Source organism: Trachemys scripta, chromosome 8, assembly GCF_013100865.1.
Source record: "Trachemys scripta elegans isolate TJP31775 chromosome 8, CAS_Tse_1.0, whole genome shotgun sequence".
Taxonomy (NCBI): Eukaryota; Metazoa; Chordata; order Testudines; family Emydidae; genus Trachemys; species Trachemys scripta.
Window position 1 is genome coordinate 102,778,116 of NC_048305.1, and position 20,776 is coordinate 102,798,891.

At 41.8% G+C, this 20,776-nt stretch overlaps 2 protein-coding genes across 2 annotated transcripts in view; both read left to right on the plus strand.

The window, feature by feature from the left end:
- STIL (STIL centriolar assembly protein) overlaps positions 1-11,752 on the plus strand; it is a 31,616-nt gene extending 19,864 nt beyond the window's left edge. The window contains exons 13-17 of the mRNA XM_034779809.1: positions 1,726-1,891; positions 2,860-3,085; positions 6,301-6,493; positions 7,000-7,256; positions 9,847-11,752. Of these exons, the coding sequence (XP_034635700.1) occupies positions 1,726-1,891; positions 2,860-3,085; positions 6,301-6,493; positions 7,000-7,256; positions 9,847-10,678 (1,674 nt within the window). The 3' untranslated portion in view covers positions 10,679-11,752. The remainder of the gene's footprint in view (positions 1-1,725; positions 1,892-2,859; positions 3,086-6,300; positions 6,494-6,999; positions 7,257-9,846) is intronic.
- Positions 11,753-18,675: 6,923 nt separating this feature from the next.
- The window catches only part of TAL1 (TAL bHLH transcription factor 1, erythroid differentiation factor), a gene marked incomplete in the record, with an annotated part of 18,583 nt that continues 16,482 nt past the window's right edge, over positions 18,676-20,776 (plus strand). The window contains 1 exon segment of the mRNA XM_034779716.1: positions 18,676-18,818. Coding sequence (XP_034635607.1) covers positions 18,805-18,818 — 14 coding nt within the window.

Sequence of the window (20,776 nt, forward strand, 5' to 3'; positions counted from 1 at the left end):
TGCCCTCTTACTGGTAAATATGTTCTAAAAAGAACACTAATGAAAAAAACTTGGTTATAGCTATCTTTTTGGTTGGAATAAGGGATCCTGTCAAATTGGAACCCAATTCTCTAAGTAGGCAGCTCTACTGATGATTGGTCTCTGTTAAAGCAAATTCATTTGATATTTCTAATTAGATTATTTTGGAATTACAATCAAGTAACACAAGTAAATATTTGCTCTGCTTTCAGTAAACTGTTTTGTATTACTAGGAGATAGCTGTCTCTACCCATCCAGAAAGTAAACTGCACAGTTTAATGAGCCATGAACTAGTTTGGAATTAATATAAATATATGGTGAAAGCACGGTGCATTCTAATATGTTTTCTTCCCCCATAACCAAATTTGCAACTTAATAGCTTATAACAGACTTGTGTGACCTTTTTTGAGAAGCACGAATACCTCCATTGTTTGCAACATGCTGTTGAAATTCAGCAGGGTCAAAGCACTGGGGTTGGAAGTGTGCTTTTCTTTCGGTCGTCCCATGGAATTCCAATCAGGATGAATTTAAGGGGGAGGGATAGCTTAGTGGTTTGAGCATTGGCTTGCTAAACCTAGGGTTGTGAGTTTGATCCTTGAGGGGGCCGTTTAGGGATCTGGGGCAAAAATCTGTCTAGGGATTGATCTTCATCTTGCTCTTGCTCTGAGCAGGGGGTTGGACTAGATGACCTCCTGTGGTCCTTCCAACCCTGATATTCTATGATTCTACAAGTTGCCATTTCCCTTCTATCACTTGCATTCTTCTGGAAAATGTCAGCCTGCCAAAAAGGTAGCTGAACAAGAACATTCTAAAGAGCCAGGCTGCTTCCAGAGCAGCTGTAGCAACAGGAGGTGGAGCCAAGCCAGGTTCCCTTCCTCCCCCACCTCCTGATTATATCCCCTTCCCCCACCATGGACTTAGCATGAGGTACCAATGGCCCATTCTCTTCCTCAGCCTGGCCCCCAGGATGATAGCCTCCTCCTTCTGCAAGCTAGCGTAGTTCAAGTGTCCAGTTGAAGATTCAGGGTTCAAACCCCGTGGATGATGCAAGAGGAAGGTGGAAGAACTGTAGTAATAACAACAGAACTTACCGGTCTTTTTTAAAGAACAAACTAGGAAATGACATTGAAAGAAAATTATTTAGGTTGCAAAGATAAGAACTCCAAGGTTGATGCTAGATTTTTGGTTGCACATGAAACCTTAAGTCTGCCCCCTTATGCATATGCATTATGACACAGTATTTAATTACATGATCATGTACTGTCTTTCCGCAGTATCCTGGTCTCCTTTAGTGAACAGGATGGATGCAGAAGGGGTAAATCTGGCTTTTCCAAGCTTTCATGTACTTAGCTTTGCAACCTAAATGATGTTTTTTAACACGTTCGGAAGGGGGGGAGCTATACAAAAGAGGCTAATGGTGGGAGCTTCAAACAGGCATAATGCAAATAGGTACATAAAAGCTTTTTAGTGTAGTTCTGCCAGCGTGACCTTCATTTGCCTGCTATTCCAAGCTGAAAATAGACCCTATAAATCATGCCAAACTCTCTGATGGTAACTAAAATACCATTAAACTTGTATTGCAACATAATCAGAATTTGAATCCAGAGCTTCAGTAATGAAAGTCTAATATGGTAACTCGCTGTCAACTAGCGTCCTGAATTTATTATACTTGCAGTGCAACTGATACTCTCCTGATAACTGTTCCAGATCCAGCGTTTGTTGGAAGCACAAACTCTTCAACCTTGTTCTACTAAAACTACTATAGGTAACAATGCCCTACAGTCTGAGAAGCAGTTGGAATTTGTTGCCATGGAAACACAATCTTCCCAAGGTTTACACATGAGAAAAAGTGTGAGCATTGCTGTAAGCACAGGTAACACCTTTTTTTATTTCTTTTCAGAATGACAATGATATAAACCTGTTCTTAATATTGCTTCGACTTGAGCCTGATTTTCAGAAGTGCTGAGCAGCCATCCCTTTAGTCAGAGTCAATCCGTTGTTAGGGGCTAAGCACCTCAGAAAATCAGGCCCATCTTTTGGGAGTTGTCATGCAAGGTCAGACAGGAGTTCTTCTTGACAAGGAGATGAAGGCGATGCATTCAACCCATGGCTCAGTTTTGTATTCAACCCATGACTCAGTCACAATAACTTTGGTCCCTTTCTGTATATGCAAAATGATGTACATACTCTTGCTTTAGGTGTAATAGTTCTAATTCTGTATGGCATACTATCAAATATTTATCCAGGACACCTTTAAGGTTCTCCATTTCCCCCCCAATACTATATGCTAGGTATTGATGTCATATCTTTCTTCAGGGAGAAATTGACTCCCTTTAATGTCAGTGAGTGTCACAACTGAAGACAGTAGGCCATGAACTAATGTATCTATCTGGTCCTATTAACCTTTATTACAAGGTTGTGGCTGTTTGGAGGGGGAGATAACTCCACAGTCTTACAGATGGGCACATCCCTTTCTTCAAAAGTGAATTTAGAGGTATACAAGACTAATTGTATTCCTATCTAGTCGTTTCATTTGTTAAATAAAATGCAGCATTTATTTGCTATTGTACATAAAGTAACACTGTTAAATTGAAGAACAATGTTAATTTTTGCAATTATTTCATTAACTAAAGGCAGCGTCCTCAGATTTTTTTTTTTTTCTGAACGGTGTTTTAGAACTTGTCATTTTAAAAACAAAAGCAAAAAAAAAACCTAGTGAAAATAAAACCAAACACAGCAATGGCTTTTATTTCTGTATAACTGTAGAGAATAAATGTATTGGAAAACAAATGACCTTTTCGAAACTTAAAATCACAAACTGCATTAATTTTCCTCTGCTAGGTGCTAGCTTATTTTGGAATGCACCATGTGAAAAGCAAGAAGACTCTGTGTGTCCAGTTAAACAAGATGACACTGAAATATCTAAAGAAGATATAAGCATTTCTATTAACACTGAGCAAGATGCAAGTAATACAAGTATTGCCTCCTCATTAAAGGCTGTTGACATACCCAGCTTTGTAGAAAGTTGCCATGTTGCAGAAGAAGGAACTAACCAGGCTGGACTCAGGTAAATATTTGATTTGAAAAATCTTGTTTGTGGGTTGATAATACTTGTTCACTGTTTAGTTCACTCACCGTTTAAGTAAAGTCATGTTGAAGCAACTGACTTTTTTTACAGAACTTCGTCGGTTGGCATCTGACTTAACTAAATGTTCTGTATAATTCCTTTTTCCTTTAATCCTGTCTCCAAAATCACTTGTGCAGATGTACCAAATATAGTTGCCCTTGGCAGTCGGGCACCTTTGGTGGCAGCTGTAGCTGATGGCAGCAAAACCCCCCTAGGTAACTTTTTTTTTTTTTTTAATTGCAGAGATCTTCCAAGCAATATTCTCATCCTCTCCTTAAATCACAAGGGGAAACACTGCTATACTTATCATTTTCCTACATGAGTTCTCCACTGCCACCGTTAAAATTGCCTACGGTTCTCAGGGGCTGATTTATCCACAGGACTAGAGGGTTGAAGGTCATATGACTTGATTACCTCCCTGGATTCTTCTGTGTTTCACACCTAATCACTGACTTTTTTTCCCTTGTGTTCTCACGGTACTAAGTCAAAATATAGAATCTATTAATGTGGCACTACAATAAGCCATTTGGATTACTTTTAAACCTCCATTCACAATTTTACAATGATGTTAAGAGAATTTAACTCCAAGCACTTCTAGTATTAGAATGAGATTAGAGTTTTCCATGCATAGATATTCTCAATCTTTTTGATAAAGAATCAAATGTTTTCATTTTCAGATAGCTACATAAATATAAAATCCTGATCCAGTACATTTCACAGGTATAAAAAGCTAAGTGAAGACACACCATTCAGATCAGGTTAATGTCTAAAAATAGTCATACTGGAAAAGGGTTAGTCATTAAACTGATAAACTATCGATTTCTAAGTAACTTGGGTCTCTGAATTAGAATTGGGGAAGTAGCACGCGCATGTTGTTTTAGTTAATGTGAGAATTGGATCAATCAGTCCTTTTTTAACATGGCTGGTTTTAGAGAGAACTCTCTCGAGCACTGTTTTCTAACTTGGCTTTATACACATGTGAAGTATTTTGATGATTTCTTCATAGGAAGAATGCACAGTAGCATTGGGTTTTACCTGTTTGTTTTTGCTGGGGATAATGAATTGCTTCTCCTTGCAGTAATTGATAACCTGCATTGACTATCTGGCACAGCACATGATTTAAATCTTATCTCTTTCAACATGCACTGTTGATTGGTATGGGTTCCGATATTTCCGCTATCGTTCATGTTTGTTTCTGGGGGTCACCCAGAGATCTATCTGGGACCCCAGCATTATCATTCCTTCTGGCCTCAACTGTTACACATTTGTAGATAACACCCAGATACAGTGGTTTCCCCATGCCCTGTGATAGTTCACTGTGGCATATCTGCCTTTCTGATGTGTGAAGACATGGAATCAGATTCTTCCCTGAAGCTCCTATTCATGTCAGTAACAGTGAAATTTTTCAGTCTGGACTTCACTTATCTTATTGTAGAAACCAGTTGAGTGCATAGCACTGTGAACATACCATTCTTTCAGCCAGGTTGATATTTTCGCTAAAACTAAAGTATGTGAAAATATCGGTATGTGTTTACAGTGAAACACAGTAACAGTACTTTTCACTAATATTTGTGTTAAAATGGCTTTGTGTTGAACTAAAAAGCAAAACAAACAAAAAAAAGAGTCTTAAGGGCTTTGAAGATGCAATAAAATGCTGACATTTTGGAAACTTGGATGCAGCAGGTGAAACAGATGGCCAGAGGGAGGATCACTAGTTCATCTAGTCTGATCTCCTGTGTAACACAGGCAACACAATGTCATCATGATGAAAGTATATTTATCAGACAAACATTCAGTCTTGCTTTGAAGACTTACTCCTGGGGGAATTCTGCATCACTGCACATGTGCAGAATTCTTGTCCTCCGCAGACTTCTTTGCTTCCCTGCAGAAAAATGGCTTCTGACAGGGAAACAAAAAGAAGCCGCAAGAGCGATCAGGCTCCCTCCCCAGCATTGCAGGCAGGTCAGTTCAGGTGCCTGCAGCAGACGGTAGAGATGTAAATCACCGCTGGGGGAGAGGGAGGCTGGGGGAGAGGGAGGCTGACTCTGACTGTCCCTCTTGCTCACTATTGCAGCACGTTCGGTGTGGAGGGGCAAGGTTTTGGGGTGTTTCTGAGGAGTGGGGCAGGCTCTGTCACGTCAGGCAGAGCAGTGAATTGTTCCCATTTTCTTTGTGTATAAAATAGGTGTAAAAGTTAAGGCTCCTTTACATTACCAGAGTTGTGTAAAGAACAGTGGCCTTATAAATGCTTATGGTGCTTTAGTGATTAGACCTGGTCTAAATTTTTGTACTGAAAAAATTTCCTATCAAAATGTGCTCCATGAACTCTTGGCTATTGACCTTTCTGGAGCTGGTCGGCAGCCAATATAAATTGTGAGTTTCATTCCCCAGGCCTCACTTGCTCTTCTTCAGTTGCCTATGATGTAACACTGAGCATATGGCTGCATTTATTTGTTGACTAATAATGAGAAATAAAGGGTCAAACCTAGCTACATTACTGTTAGGCCAGGGGGATTGGGGATTTTCTCCAGTGCTCCCAGCTCCTGTTCTCCGTCCATTGTACTGTAGTTTAAATAAATTACCAAAATAATTGAAACCAGCATGACTATATTGCATTATTTTGACAAATAAAATTTGCAGAATTTTAAAATATTGTGTGCAGAATTTTTAATTTTGGGGGCAGAATTTCCCCAGGTTTAGAGAATTCAAGAGACAAAGAACCCTCCACTTCCCTTGGTGTCTTGTTCCAATTGTTAATCACCTTTGCCGTTTTAAGAGTTTGTGCCTTATTTCCCGTTTGAAGTTGGCTTGCTGTACTTTCTAGCTGTTGGTTCTTGTGCCCTTCCTTTTGGTAGATTAGTAACCAGTATATCCTCCCTATGAAGGTACTTGTATACTGTAATCAAGTCAACTCTTGATCTTCTTTTTGATAAGTTAAACAGAGCTCCTTCAGCCTCTTTGTAAAGTACTTTTTTCCAGAATTTGAATCATTTTTGTAGCTCTTTGCTGCACCCACTCCAGTCTTTTTGACATCTTGGAGAATAGTAAGAGAAATTGAGAGATGATATAATTTTCCAAGATTTAGATTCATAAGTTACTTTCAAACAAAGTAAAAAAATCAATGGTGTATTAACTCATTGTTCTGTCTCCTTCAGAAATGAGCCAGTTTCCCCAGCATGTGCTCCAAATTCACTGTTGGAAGAAAGTGTTAGCATGTGTTTACAGACAGGACCCACGGAGGGAGCTAACTACCACATGGTGGCACCAAATGAACCAGAAGCTGAGCATGCTGGTCCATCACTGCCTAGACACCCATCCGATGATCAAAAGTTTTACCAGGATATATTGGTAAAAGTATTTTAACACAAACCCTTTAATATCTGGCAGTCTTCCATATCTTACAATTATTTGCCACTTGTCCTTCATAGTGTGTTCTCATAACCAGAATAGGCTCCATGCAATACACTACTGTGGCTTTCACAGGGCTGAAACGGAGTACGGTTGTCACATGCATCTCATCTCTTCATGTTTTCTGCAGTGCAAAAGAGAGGCAAGCTTCTGACTTGCTTTTCTTGGAGGTTTAAATACTCCTTCTGCCCTTCACTCCTTCTATGCATAAATGTTGTATTTTATTTTTGCACACCACTTAATACACAACATTTAGTGATACCAATAGTTAACTTACTCTGACAAACAAGTCAAATTTATTTTCAGATCTAGCTGCATGGTAGTTTGATTTGGACTAAATATGCCATAGAGAACACATAACCGGATTCTGTAGTAAACTCCTTTGTCATGTTCCTGCGCCCTTGACTAGTTGATCCAAATGTGCTTATGCTTTTTCCCCTATGTAGGGTCAAGTAAACCACTTCTTAAAGTCATCCTCTGAAGAATGTGATCCTCCATCTACAAAACAAACAATTGTCGACAATGATGGTCCCACATGTCGGAATATTAATGACCCAAAGGAAAGAAGTTCAGTATCTGACCCAGGCCTGACCGATAAAGATAGTGTGATTAGTGCAACCCTTAAGCAATTAAGGAATCTTGGAGTAAAAATTGAATCACCTGACAAAATGAAGAAAAATGCACATAAAGTAGAGAATGCCAGGTAAAGTGTTAGCCTTCACTGTTTGTTCTCTTCACATAGAAAGACAAATAGGGACCAAGAGTCCCCAGTGAGCAAGTAGTGATGCAGAAAAGGCCTAATGCATTACCTCCAGGACCATGTTTTTGATACTCGTGCACAGGGAACACAAGCTTGGTCTGACCTTCTTGGCCTAATTCATGCTGGGCACTACTAGAGCTGTTAGAAGAGAATAGTGGGAAAAGCTGGACTCCATCCAGATATTTACACAGGCACTAGATACAGGATAGCCCCTTAATTTTTCTTTTAAGAAAAAGAAGCAGTTCTCAAACTTGGGTTGGGCAGTGCATCTAGCTAGCCACAGTGTTCCTGCTATCACAGATTAAAAAACCACATTGTTCTTTAAGGAGTGGTGTTTGCTGCTAGATATATCCCAGTACAAAACTCTGAGGATTACTAGAGGCTTTCTTAACCAGTGAAACTTTTAAAGTAAAATCAAGCATCTCTGTATGCTTTGTGGCTGTTTCAAGCCCTCCTTTGTCTTGTATTTCACAGGTGTAAGTTTAGTTGTCATCAAACTTGTGCGTGAGACCAAAACTGGAGGGACTGCAAACACATGAGATGAGGACAGAACCAATCAATAAAGTAATATGGAGAGCTTAGAGCAGTGGGGAACTGGAGGCAATGAGAAGAGGTACAGGTCTGAACCCATGGAGAGTACACAGATTAAAAATGGAGGGTGGGAAGATAGATTACCAAGGAGCCAACCCAGCTGCATTAAAGCAAGCTTTGTTTTCATCTTTGTGTCCTTAATGTAACCATGTTTCTTTATTCATGTAAACTGAGAGTTCTGGCTGCTGCAAAGAAGGTATAGTGGCAGGCAGGGAGGAAATGTCTGTTTCAAGAACTTCTCCCCAGTAGGAAAAAGTTTGAGAATTGTTCTAACTTGCATTGCAGCAGGTGCTTTTTACCAAAGTTTAAGACCGCCTGTATTACTGGCTGTATCAAACTTTCCCCACCATCACTCTCAAGCTTGTGTTCTGATAATATGTTCCATTAACATGCTAATAGGTGTGAAACTATAAAACAAACTAGAGGTCTCCTTTCTTGATATACCTCTTAAAAACAAAAAATCCTCCCTCCTGTCATCTTTGTGGCTGATCGAGATCTTCTTTCACAATTGTCTGCATCACAGTAGGGAGCAAGCTGAGAACCAGGCCCCTTCTGCTTATTTTTTGGTGGTCTATTTTTTGAGCCAAAAAATGTTCTCACAAGTTCATCTTTCTACACGTATCACTAGAGTACATAGATGCCTTCATTCTCTTGATATTGAGGAAACTGGATTTATTAAACTGAAGCACATAGCCTGTAATAGATGCAGTAATGAGCACCAGTATCTTGGAGCTTGTCTTGACCGTATATTTTTAGGATTAGACATTACAAGAGTTTAGTGGAGCAAGGACAGGAAAGAGTGAACTTCCTTCACATACTGAAAGAGCTCTTGAAAAACGATATCCTTCCCAGTAACAATAAAAGTGTCTTAACTTCCCTTTTCAGGCGTTTGGAAATGGGCATATTGGAAAAATCTCTAGATGTCCTGGCATTATTTTGCCATAGAGACAAAAAAGCAATCCTTAACCAGTTACTGGTTTACAACAGAGGCTGTCTTCCAGCTGGATAAAAATATTGGGCTACATGGCAACATATAAATAATAGCCAGCTCTCACATAGCGCTTATCACCAGTAGATCTCAAAGCAGTCACGAAAGAGTCCAATATGATCCCCATTTTATAGGTGGGGAAACTGAGACACAGAAGTGCTGTAACTTGTCCAAGGTCACCCAGCAGGTCAGTGACCAGGTCCCAGGCCAGTGCTATAACCACTAGGACACATTGCATCTCTGGGTAGGGATCAACTATTAATTAGTTTCCAGGTGGCATATTGAACTGTTGGTCTTAAAATACAAAGCCCTAAAGCCTGCCTGAGGCTTCCTGTCACCATGTTACACTACCGAAGTTGTGATCAGCATTGGATCAGGGATGATTATTCTCAATCCCCTAGTGCAGTGTTTCCCAAACGTGGGACTCCGCTTGTGTAGGGATAGCCCCTGGCGGGCCGGGCCGCTCTGTTTTATCTGCCGCGTCCACAGGTCCGGCCAGTCGCAGCTCCCCGTGGCCGCGGTTCACTGCTCCAGGCCAATGGGGGCTGCTAGAAGCCAGTACGTCCCTCGGCCCGCGCCGCTTCCAGCAGGCCCCGGTGGCCTGGAGCAGCAAACTGCAGCCACTGAGAGCTGAGATTGGCCGGACCTGGAGACATGGCAGGTAAACAAACCGGCCCGGCCCGCCAGGGGCTTTCACTACACAAGCGGCGTCCCAAGTTTGGGAAACACTGCCCTAGTGGTTCTTTTTCTGTAATGTAGATACCATTAGGTAAGACACGCAATCTTACTATGTGAGGTGTGTGTGTTTAATTATGTGAACAAATAGCCTGCTTAAAAGCCAGATATTTCGGCGCGTTTGGGGGGGGAAATACACTTCACTGTGTTGGTATTCTGAAATGACATGCACACAGTATAAAGCTAAATTAACTTCATTTTCGGTGCTTTGTGTTTTAGCGTATTGGCCTGCATAAATCCTGAAGCAGTGGTCCCTGGACTAAACTACATGTCATTTGTTAATGTCGGCATGAGTGGGTTGACTCCCAATGGAGTTGATTTGAGTATGGAGGCAAATGCAATAGCACTCAAGTATCTAAGTGAAAGTCAACTGACGCAGCTTTCTCTCAGTCACACAAGTGAAAAAAAACCTGAAGATTCATCTTTCCAAAATCTTCTACATGCAAATATGGACAAGAGCATGATGGGTCTTAGCTTAATTTCACCAAACAATATGTCCTTTGCAACTAAGAAGTACATGAAAAGATATGGGCTCCTACAAAGCAGTGACAATAGTGAAGATGAAGAGGAGCTGCAAACTCAAAACTGCGGCATCTCTAGTATTAGCAAGAGTGAAGATGGGTTAGAGACTAACTTTAAGCCCATGTTGGAGGGCTTTAACTTCTGGAAAGAATCTTCTGAAGGAGTTTGTGATAGATTATCCATTAACCTGAAACCTTACAAGGAGTCAACTGGAAGTTATTCTTTGTCAGAATCCAATGGTCCTGTATTGAGAAATATTACAAATGAAGTCTTTCCTCCAAAAATACTACATCAACCACACGAGAATTCACAGCAGATTCTGAAGGATTTAAAGCCAAAAACCAAACTTGTAGCTGGGAAAGTAGAGTTCACTCAGCAACCTGACAGGGAGAACCTAGGAAATGTTCGGATCTTCTCTGAAAATCTACAAACTCCCACGCTTGAGACATTAAATCAGGCGGACAGCATGAGTTCAGTTGGTACCTTTCTCGATGTAAAACACCTCAGACAGTTGCCAAAGCTGTTCTGAAACTTTTTTGGGGGGGGGGAAATAGACTGGCAACCAGCATTTCTTGGATTTGAAGCCTTCTCAAGGTTGAACAAGATTAGAAGAAGCCAATGATTACGTTGCCTTTATAGCTTTCTTGGCAACAAAGGACTAACAAAACTGAGTATGTGATACAGTGCTGGTCCACCAGATGCTCACCTGACAGGGATTTGGCTGTCAGATTTTAAAGTACATACGTACTTTTGTTTACAATTTGGATACATCTTTAATATCCAAAAGGTCAATCAATTCAGTATAGTCTGGACATAAGCTGTGCTCCAATATATTTGTAATGATGCCTGTTACTTAACTTTTCAATTCTTGCATTTTTTTTAAAGCATCATTGACCTTTTTATACATTTGTGCCAACATTGAGCTATCGGGTATAATGTATAGGTGGGAGTTTAAACTCAAATAGAATGAACGCACTGACTTTAAAGTTTACCCAAGCATATGGCAGGGTTACTGTATGTGGAAAAGCATAACCTTGACTTTAATTAATTAGTATAAAATTATTTAAAATTCAGCCACAATTGCACATATAATAGACATTAAATGTATCATGAAAACCTAAGAAGGACGTCAGCAAAATTAGCACTCAATGTTTATATCTTTTGTGTGTGTTTTTTTTTTTTCCTACTGAATGAGTGTCTATTTATTTGAAAAGTACATGTTAATCATAAAAGGCCAAGCAAATCCATATGATACAAAACTGGACTATTGCTCTGTTGCTTATTTATGTTTGATGTGGTGTTTAATCCTTGTTAAAACACTTACAATATAGCAATCACAGTTAACCGTTAAACGAGTGACTAACCTTAAGTAAAATTGCAAGTATGCTGTTTCACATGGTTTTCAAACTTTTTAACAACTCTTGAGTTTCAATAAAGACAAGCAAACTAATTGGTTTACTTTATTCTTCTGTGTTAATTTGTAAATTAACCTATCAACACTCTGGAGTGTATTACTGAAATAGCCTTTTCTTTTTTTTGTAATCCTATAAGATTTATACATTTGAGTTCATGAATCTAATAAATTACTCATTCTTTAACTGGTCCATTTCTGTAATGAGCTTTTAGATTTTTTTGGTTCAATATTTTGGCTGTTGTCACTAGCTTCACTTACTAAGTTATTTACAATCTTAAATATGACTGAAAATGGCATTTCATGTACTGGACTTTAATGGTAACCTCTCTACCTACTTTTTATCAGGTGCTTTCCAGCCATGTAAAAACAATTCTTCCTGAGCTCTGTTAATTCTGGCCTGCAACATAGCTTCGGCTCAGGACTCCAAGAACAGCAATCAATTGTCTTGGTCAATAGGGACTAAGGGCCTGATCCAGCTCCCACTGAAGTCCAGTGTCAGGCTTTTCCACTGAATTCAGGGGAAGTTGGAGTGAGTCATAAATGGGGAAAATAAACTCCTCCCTAATGAAGTGAATGCCCTAAGGGAACTAGAACCATCTAGTGTCTCACTGATAAATCAGCGTATTTATGCTAAATCAGCATTTAGTTACTTGTTTCAATGGAGGTTAAGTCCATTAATGGCTATTAGCCATGCTGGGTAAGGAATGGTGTCCCTAGCCTCTGTTTGTCAGAGGGTGGAGATGGATGGCAGGAGAGAGATCACTTGATCATTACCTGTTAGGTTCACTCCCTCTGGGGCACCTGGCATTGGCCACTGTCAGTAGACAGGATACTGGGCTGGATGGACCTTTGGTCCGACCCAGTATGGTCGTTCTTATGTTCTAATGCAAGATGGATCAATGACAGGCTTTGAATGACAGTTGCTCAACCCAGATTTCACCCTGCTCCAGGAGCTAAGAACCCCCACCTTCTTTCCCAACTGCTAAATTAGGAAGCAAAAAAATTGCTTCATGGAACTCCTTTCACTTTAGACCACCAAGCAAGCCCTTGCTTTACCTCTGAACTCTTAGCAGGGATTTAGTGTTGTGAAAAGGCGCTACGGTACAAACAGCAAGCTTTCTCCCTGCCCCTGTGCTTCCACTGTGACCGCAAAGGCTTTACAGAACAGAGAGTAGCACTACAAGGGTTGGCTATGGGTTGTGGAGAGCAGGCTTTCTCAATGCCTCTTGCACTGGAAATTTTTGCAGTGTGTAAAGAAGATAATCTTACTCCTTCCTCTCTGAAGGTGATGTGAACCCTCTGGGAGTTTGGTTCTCTACTTAGCCCAACTGGAATCCAGGGCAGTAAATATATCTTCCGTTACAATAACTAGTACAATAAGCTCGTACTTTAGAACAGAAGCCAGGTACTAGAGGTGAGATCCATAAAGGGGACTTAGGCATTGCAACACTAAGCATCATGGTGCCTAGAAAATCCAAGAACAATACTGTGCTCCACAAAGCCAAGTTAGATGCCTAAGAATGAGAGCCACAAATGCCAGCTTGCTAGGTGGGTAGCTGCCTAAGCTAGCCAATGGGAGACGCTGATTCGAGAGGGGTGTGCTAAGCCCTGCCCCCTCTCACAGATAGGCACCTATCACTGCTAGCAGTACGTGAACAGGAACCAGCTGCCCAGAGTCGGACATTTTAGGAGCCTACAGTTTTTTGCCAGAATAAGTTGGGAGTCTGTCTTGCTCTACACAAAAGAGCTGGAGGAGGTGCCCACCTTATAACTTTTAGCCTAGTGGTTAGAGCACTCACCTGGGATGTGGGAGACCCAGCTTCAAATTGCCCCCTCTGGCAGAAGGGGGGACAAGATTTGACAGGGGTGTCCCACCTCTCAGGAGCGTGCGCTAGCCACTGGGTTAAGGGATATTCTGATGTGTGGATCTCTCTCCTGTTGAAGCTGTTCCACTGTGCATAAATAATGAAAGGGTGATTGGCATGAGGGAATTGGACACCTCCCCACAATTACTCTCCAAGTATTTATCTGTAGTGGAACATACTGGTATTGCAGCGAAATCAGACCCTTTCTCAGCAGAGTCCAACTTTCCTCAGCCTAAGAGCTGGAGGGGGGATTGGGGTGGTAGCTGGGAGCGGGCTGTCTTTCAACAGGTTAGCATGTCTACTTGTTAACATCAAGCTGTCCACTGAGGGTGTGTCTACACAACAACTAAACAGCTGCATCTGGCCTGTGCCAGCTTGCTCGGACTGTTTCATTGCTGTGTAGACTTCTGGGCTCTGGCTGGAGTCCAAGCTCTGGGACCCTGTGATAATTAGAACTGGAGAAAAGTACTGAGAACATGCTGTAATGAGTCCTGCATTGTGCCCTAGGGCAATGAATAGATGGCCTCATGGGTTTTATCTCAATTTCTGCTTCTGTGCAACCAAGAGATCAGATGCACTTTCCAGCTGTAGCCTTCTGCCTCTCAGTCCTCTACAGGTAAGCACCTATCTCATGACCTTTGGCCCTCCTGGATGTGGTTGGTATTTTTTTAGAGCTAGCAGGGTTATTTTTGTGTGCAATTTGTTACAATAAAGCTACAACCTTGTCTTCCATTATACTCCAAGTGGGGCTAATGGAAGAATAAGAATATTGATAAGGTATTGGCCATTTAAAGCAAAATATTTAATGGCATCATCTAGACTCCAGTGGTCTTTAACATATATATTTCTGTCCATGTTATGACCAGTTGTATCTTGTCAAAGTGGATTGTTTAATGATCAACAAGAATATTTGTTGGCTCTTAAGCCCTTTCCCCCCATTGTCTACATATTTTGAAGCCCCTACAGAATCTTTTTGAAGGTACAAACCTCTAGTAATCAGGTATAAGCCCACTAGCTATCTGGCTGTGTTTGGTCAAATAATAAAATGGTTTAATGTTTTAAAGCTGTCATTGCTAGGTTTCAGAGTTAACATCCCCTTAACATTGATGAGGCCATTCATACCTCTGAGCTATTACTTTTGTTTTGTGTTTTTGTTTTGTTCAGTATTTTCCACTGGAAACTCAAGAAGATGGCAACTGCATTGGTTTAGACTGTCAACATTCTGAAGCCTTATTTATTTATTGATATCTAGAAAGGTAATTTTAAAACAAAAGCTCAACCACTCGAGTACAATCTTGAAGCAGGGGTTGGACTCTAGCAAATCCCACAAACTGTAGAATCATGGGATAGACAGGACCCTCAATAAGGATAGGCAGAAACCTGATTGTTCATGTCATTTTCAACCACTCGAACAAGGAAAAACAGTTACCTTCTGGTAACTTGTTCTTCGAGATGTGGTGTTCATGTCCATTCCAATACCTACCCTCCTACCCCTCTGTTGTAGTAGCTGGCAAGAAGGAACTGAAGGGGGGGCAGGTCAGCAGACCACTACAGTGAGCACCCTGAGGGCACAACTTCAGGGGGCACCTAGGCTGACCCTACGGATCCTGCTAGGGGCAAAATCTTCCGGCTGCCATGCAGGTGCACACCTGATTAGAATGGACATGAACAACACATCTTGAAGAACAACAGTTATGAGAAGGTGAGTAACCGTTTTATCCATCCAGCCTATGGTGCTACCCGGGGTGGAGGTGGGAGGTGTTCATATTGCTTTCTGCTGCAATAACCACTGGGCATCTCCTCTGAGATCAGCACGCTGGTGTCCTAAAGTTAACTAGACACACACAGTGAAGGTCCTTGCCCTAATTAGATTATTTTCTAAACAGGCAAGCTGTATTAAAAGGGGAAGGGGGGAAGATACTCACAGATAGGGCAATTATTTAACCTGAGTTTCTAGACTACGGACAATTATAAATCAGTAGAAACACCCCAGTGATTTCAGTGGACTTTGGCTCGGGCAGAGTAGACAATCCAGGCCAGGTCTGTTAAATGCGGGTCCTTTACCATTAGACCACCTTGCTTTCACCGTCGGTGTCCATCCCTGCAGAGAATACCTTAATTATAACTAAAGGCGGCGTTGGTATGAAACTCTACAAGGCAGATCCTATTCACACGGCACGGGGATGGTGAAGGTGGGGTAAGGCGATGTAGACCCCTGTTGCTCTACACCGTGTGTGATCTAGAAATGATGTAAAATGGATGATCCTGGGGCCCTAGCCATGGCTATATGGATCGGGAGGCACACAAGAGGCTTGACTTCCTAATCTCCCCTCCCCAGCCAAGTCTGGTCTATCTTTAACGCTTCCTGTTGCTGAGACGAGCCGAGCTGAAACCGATCGTGCTTCCTGGATGGAGCTCGAAACACGCACAGCAAAGACTCTGCCAGTCGTGACTGCTCACATATCTTCCCCCCTCCCGCCCCGTTCACACCCAACATCAAACGCAGGGCAGGAAACCCATCAATCCATCCAGTCCTGGGACGGCTCTCCCACGGCGGCCTCGAAAAGCCGCTTCAGGGAAATTGAAACGAAGGACGCTCAAGGGCCCTTTTCCCTTCCCCTCGCAGCAGTTTGTACAGGTGTGGGGGGGCACGTGGGTAAAACATTTCCACGCGGGGGGGGGCGTTCCTAGGAGACCACAGCCCCCAAAGGACAGCTTGGAGTTGGCAATGAATGGAAGGGGGGAGGGGAGATGAGATAATTTCTGCTCATCTATCCTTCCCCTGGCCGGAGAGAGAGAGAGATCTGGATCTAGCCAGAGAGCGGGTGGCCGATGGGAAAACAACCCGCCTTTGGGTTAGCTCCACGTGTGTTTTAAGATGTGCCACCCTGCACGCTGCCTCGCTCAAGGGCTGGTGGGTTTTGCAAACCGGTAGCAAAAGGGCTCCAGGGAGTTAGGCTCCATGCTCAGTGGCGGGGACAAGAGCAGATGATGGGGGCGGGGGGTATGTGTGGTTGAGCCTGGGGGCGTCGTGCCTCGCGGGATCGGGCCCAGGAGCGGGGGGACCCCTGTCTCAGGAGGCTAAGTGAAAAGCTTGGGGATGGAACCTGCTTCTTGACAGGTTTCCTGGCTCCCTTAGAGAGGATCACATTCCCCCTCACGCCCATTCCCTTCCCCACCTTCGGGGGTCTAATGCGAATAACGAATTAATCGTGGTTCGTTACCCGGGGGGCTGTGGGTTCCGCTAAACTGCACGGCCTGGCGTCCCCCCGCTTTCTGGTTTATGTGTTTTTGGGGGGTCTCTGCTGCCCGAGCGCGAAATGATCAGAACCGGCTCGTGTGGAGCGACCGGCCTTTGGGTGGAAGGAGAATTGGACGCAAAGGTGCTTGTGAAACCCCAGCCAACCCCGATCTTTTCTCTCCCTCGTTCCTCACCTGCCGGGGGGTGAAAGGACCAGGATTCTGGTGGCTTCAAGTGGCCCTGTGTCCTCGGAAGCCTTTGTTCTGAAATGCCCAATACACCGCGTTTGCAGGGTAAGGCCTTCTCTGTCTCACACAATTGACAAGGCTGGCTGCATTTTAGGAAAGGGATGAGGGGATCCCTTGCAAAGAGCCAGCCTCCCACGCCAAACCCTCCTGGAGGCGAACCGCCCAGGACTGGGAAGCGGAAGGTAGCCAGGTAGGCGCATATGGGTAAGAGAAAGAAAATAAACGCTGATTCTTGTTCTCATCTCGCATGACTGCTGGTAAAACCCAGGCAACCTCTAACTAAGGTGATCCAGCGCAGAGACCTTCACAGCACAGCCATCAGCTATCCCCTACCTCGTGTCTTTGCTGATCAAACAGAAAACCCCTGAGAAACACGCGGCCATCACATTGTTCCAAGGGGGGCGGGGGAGGGGCAATCAACTTTGCGAGTTGAGTGCCCCAACACTACACACTCCGTTTCGCAGTCATTTCCCTGAAGGTTGCTTGGCCATTCTGCAATTGTAAAAGGTAGCACACGTGCAACCAAATCACGATTTAATCCTGGACAAACCAGGGTGGCATCCTACATTTGATTTCGTTATTTCTTGTTTTATTTATTTGTGTGTCACGCTCGGTATTGTAATGGTGATTATTTGATTAGTAGGGTTCATTCGCATTTATGTGAGACCTACACCCGTGAATAGATTGGTATTTCAATCGAGGTAGTTAGCACGTTTGTAAAAAGCTAGTGTGGACCCTTCCCCACACGACTGATCCAGATTTATTCTTTACCTTGTGTTAATCCCCTTGATATAGCATATATTGTATGGTTTAGAATTTAAAAAGCCAACGTATTTCTCAAGGATAGGGGAAAAATACCCTAAAGCATTCCAGCTTTAAAGGACAGCGATCATTTCCCACCTGATCTTCTATTTTGTAAATGGCACTCACTTGCTGTCTTGGCAGATCATTCTCTTTCAGCCATGTCTTATTGTTTTAAAGAATCAGATTGTCTTTCTCCCCCAGTCCCTTCCACCACACGTTCCACAGCCCAGCTATATTGACCGAGCACGATCCGAAATGCTTTTGTGTTTTCCCAGTTTCAAGTTGATTATTTTCCAGGATTGACCTTTTATTTCTCACACACTCCCCTCCCCACTTTAAATCCCCGAGCCCCACATGGATTGCAGAGTCTTTTACCACCCCCTCCTAAACCTGATCAGATTAAATTAAAACTAGAGATCCCCCCGCTCCATTTATGCTTGCAGTGAAGAAATATTGGGGGGGGGAATCTTGCTTAAATGTTCCCTGTCAATTTGCTTTATTTACCCTATTGTCCCAGACAGCCCCCCCGCCTCACTCAATATCTCCAGCAATTTATTTTGGCTCATTAAATTTAATTAAGAACTGAGTAGGTGTTCCATATTTAATCAAAAAAATGCAGGGGCATAATAACCTCCAAGAGGACTAAAATAAAGAATTGCTATTCAAATGTGGGCAGTCATGGTGCATTTTTTATTACTCTTTTCTACAGTGTCTTTTTAAGAGCCTCTAAGCAGACACACAGAAAAAAGCTATAAGGCATGCATTCCAAAGTTATTCCTATGCATATCCTTGCAATAAGTTCCCGCTTTCCTTCGATAAAATTGCCAAATAATAATGAATCATTTCATAAATAATGGGTTTAGAGGCTTATCAGGGCAGGCGGGCCATTGCTAGAGCTTTATCTCTGTTGGCCACATTGCTCTAGTGTTCCGTTCTCCATACTAAATAGGAAACTGGACGTGATGTGGAATTAGATCCTGCTCCAGTGAAGCCACCCAGCACTACCGTAAGAGAGAGAGAGAGTGGGGGGAAAAATATAGCAGCAATGAATAGGCCACAAAATGGCTCCACTCACTTTTACCAATGAAAAGCAAATGGTGAGTATATAGAGGTGTGTATCTAGAAAGGGGAAAGCGTTGTATTTTTGGCGCATTGTTTCCAGGGCTTCCTTGTGGAGAGCGAGCGAGCATTTTTCGCGTTTGTGGCGCAATATGTAAAAATGCGCCACAAACATTACAAACAATTCTCAGTTGTTTAATGGGTGGAGGCCAGGGGGGAAGGGACGGATCTTTTTCTTTTGGGGAAATTTCGTGGAGCAAATGGATCCCAAAGCAGCCGGATATTTGAGGCTGCAGGGAGAAGGCAGGATTAACAACCCCTTTCTTCGGGGCAGATGCAGAAGCGAAGTATAGAGATGGGGGTCTAGGTTTGGGTAGGATTGGTTTTGTTCCTTTTCATCGGGATCTGGTTTTGCTATGGAGCCAGTTAATCGGAAAGGCCCTGTTTGAGTCTAGCTAGCAAGAAGCAACTCCAAAATAATGTTTTATTTCATTCTATTTTTGTTGTTGTTGTTGCTCCTGGAGGGGAAATGAACTAATACTTGGATCAATGGGTACAAATTTCCCGTCAGATCCACAGTTCTAAACAAAGACTCTAGGACAGGGGTTACGACCAGCACAAATTACGTAGGAGAAGTGGAAATTAAGACATTAAAAATATAGGATTCACCACCCCCATGTTATTCTAGTAACAAATTCGATCCGAAAGACGCAAATTCGATCAGATTCTCTGCTGATGTTTCTAAAAGTGCGAAATATTCTGAAGGCAAAGAGGAAAATCGGTTGGGAAGGGTTACTTATTTATCTTCCGACGGAAAATGAAACGATTATTATTTTCTGCTGTGGCATTTGAACAGGCTCGGGAAATGCTCTGTGAAATGATCAGAAAAGAAAGTGCTTTGGCTTAATGGCTTGTTGGTCATTGTCTATGTGTTTCGCTGTTATTTTGCCTTGTGTACTTGGGAAGGGAAAAGGAAGGATGTGTTTAAAATTGCTGATTCTTTCTTGTTTTATTGTACTCTGGTTTAACTCGTTGAAAGAGATCCAGAAATGAAATATTTCCACTTCGCAATTTTATAGAGAGAGATGTGGAGTAGACAGACATATTAGGCAGAGCTATCGACACAGGGAGTTTATATATCCTTTAGGATTACATCCCTTAAGCGGTCACAAATACCGGGATTTTTTTTAAAAAAATCATCCTGATTCATAATTAATGTCATGCTAAAGTAATTGACAGGAGGGAAATATTTCTATTGTGTGGGTGGGACTGAAAATAACCGATATTCAGGATTGGATCCCATCTCAAACTTTCAATGAGAAATTCTGACAAAGAATATATATAAAAGCTTCAACCTGCGTATTCATCTCCGACTGGCTTTTAGGTTTAATTTTTAGGCCCTGCACTTTTAATAGCATGTCTGCAAATCTGCAGGCATCGGTTTGAGAAATGCCAGCTGAAAACAAACATCCTGTTTTCAGCTCTAGTCCGGTAATACAACTAAATCGTTTGTTTTATTTCGACCTATATGTGTGATGGGATATATGTGGAGAGAAGTCTTTATATTCTATATTTATGTTAGTAAGGGGTTTGCATTCATGTTAAACCCATTTATTAATAGAAATATATCAATATGAAGAACAAGATATTTACATATATTATAAATTTGTTATATATATATATATATAAAACAAATAAATAAGTATAAACGTGTTTTAATTATATATATATAATTAATTATAAATTTATATATGTGTGTATATGTTATATTTATATTATTAATAGGGTATATAGACAGAAACACATCCTATCTATGCACACTATATTTATTATCTTTAATTAAATTATATATATATTTATAATTTACAAATACTTACTTAGATATATAATTTAATTAAAGATAAGTATTTATAAATTATAAATATATATATAATTTAATTAAAGATAATAAATATAGTGTGCATAGATAGGATGTGTTTCTGTCTATATACCCTAT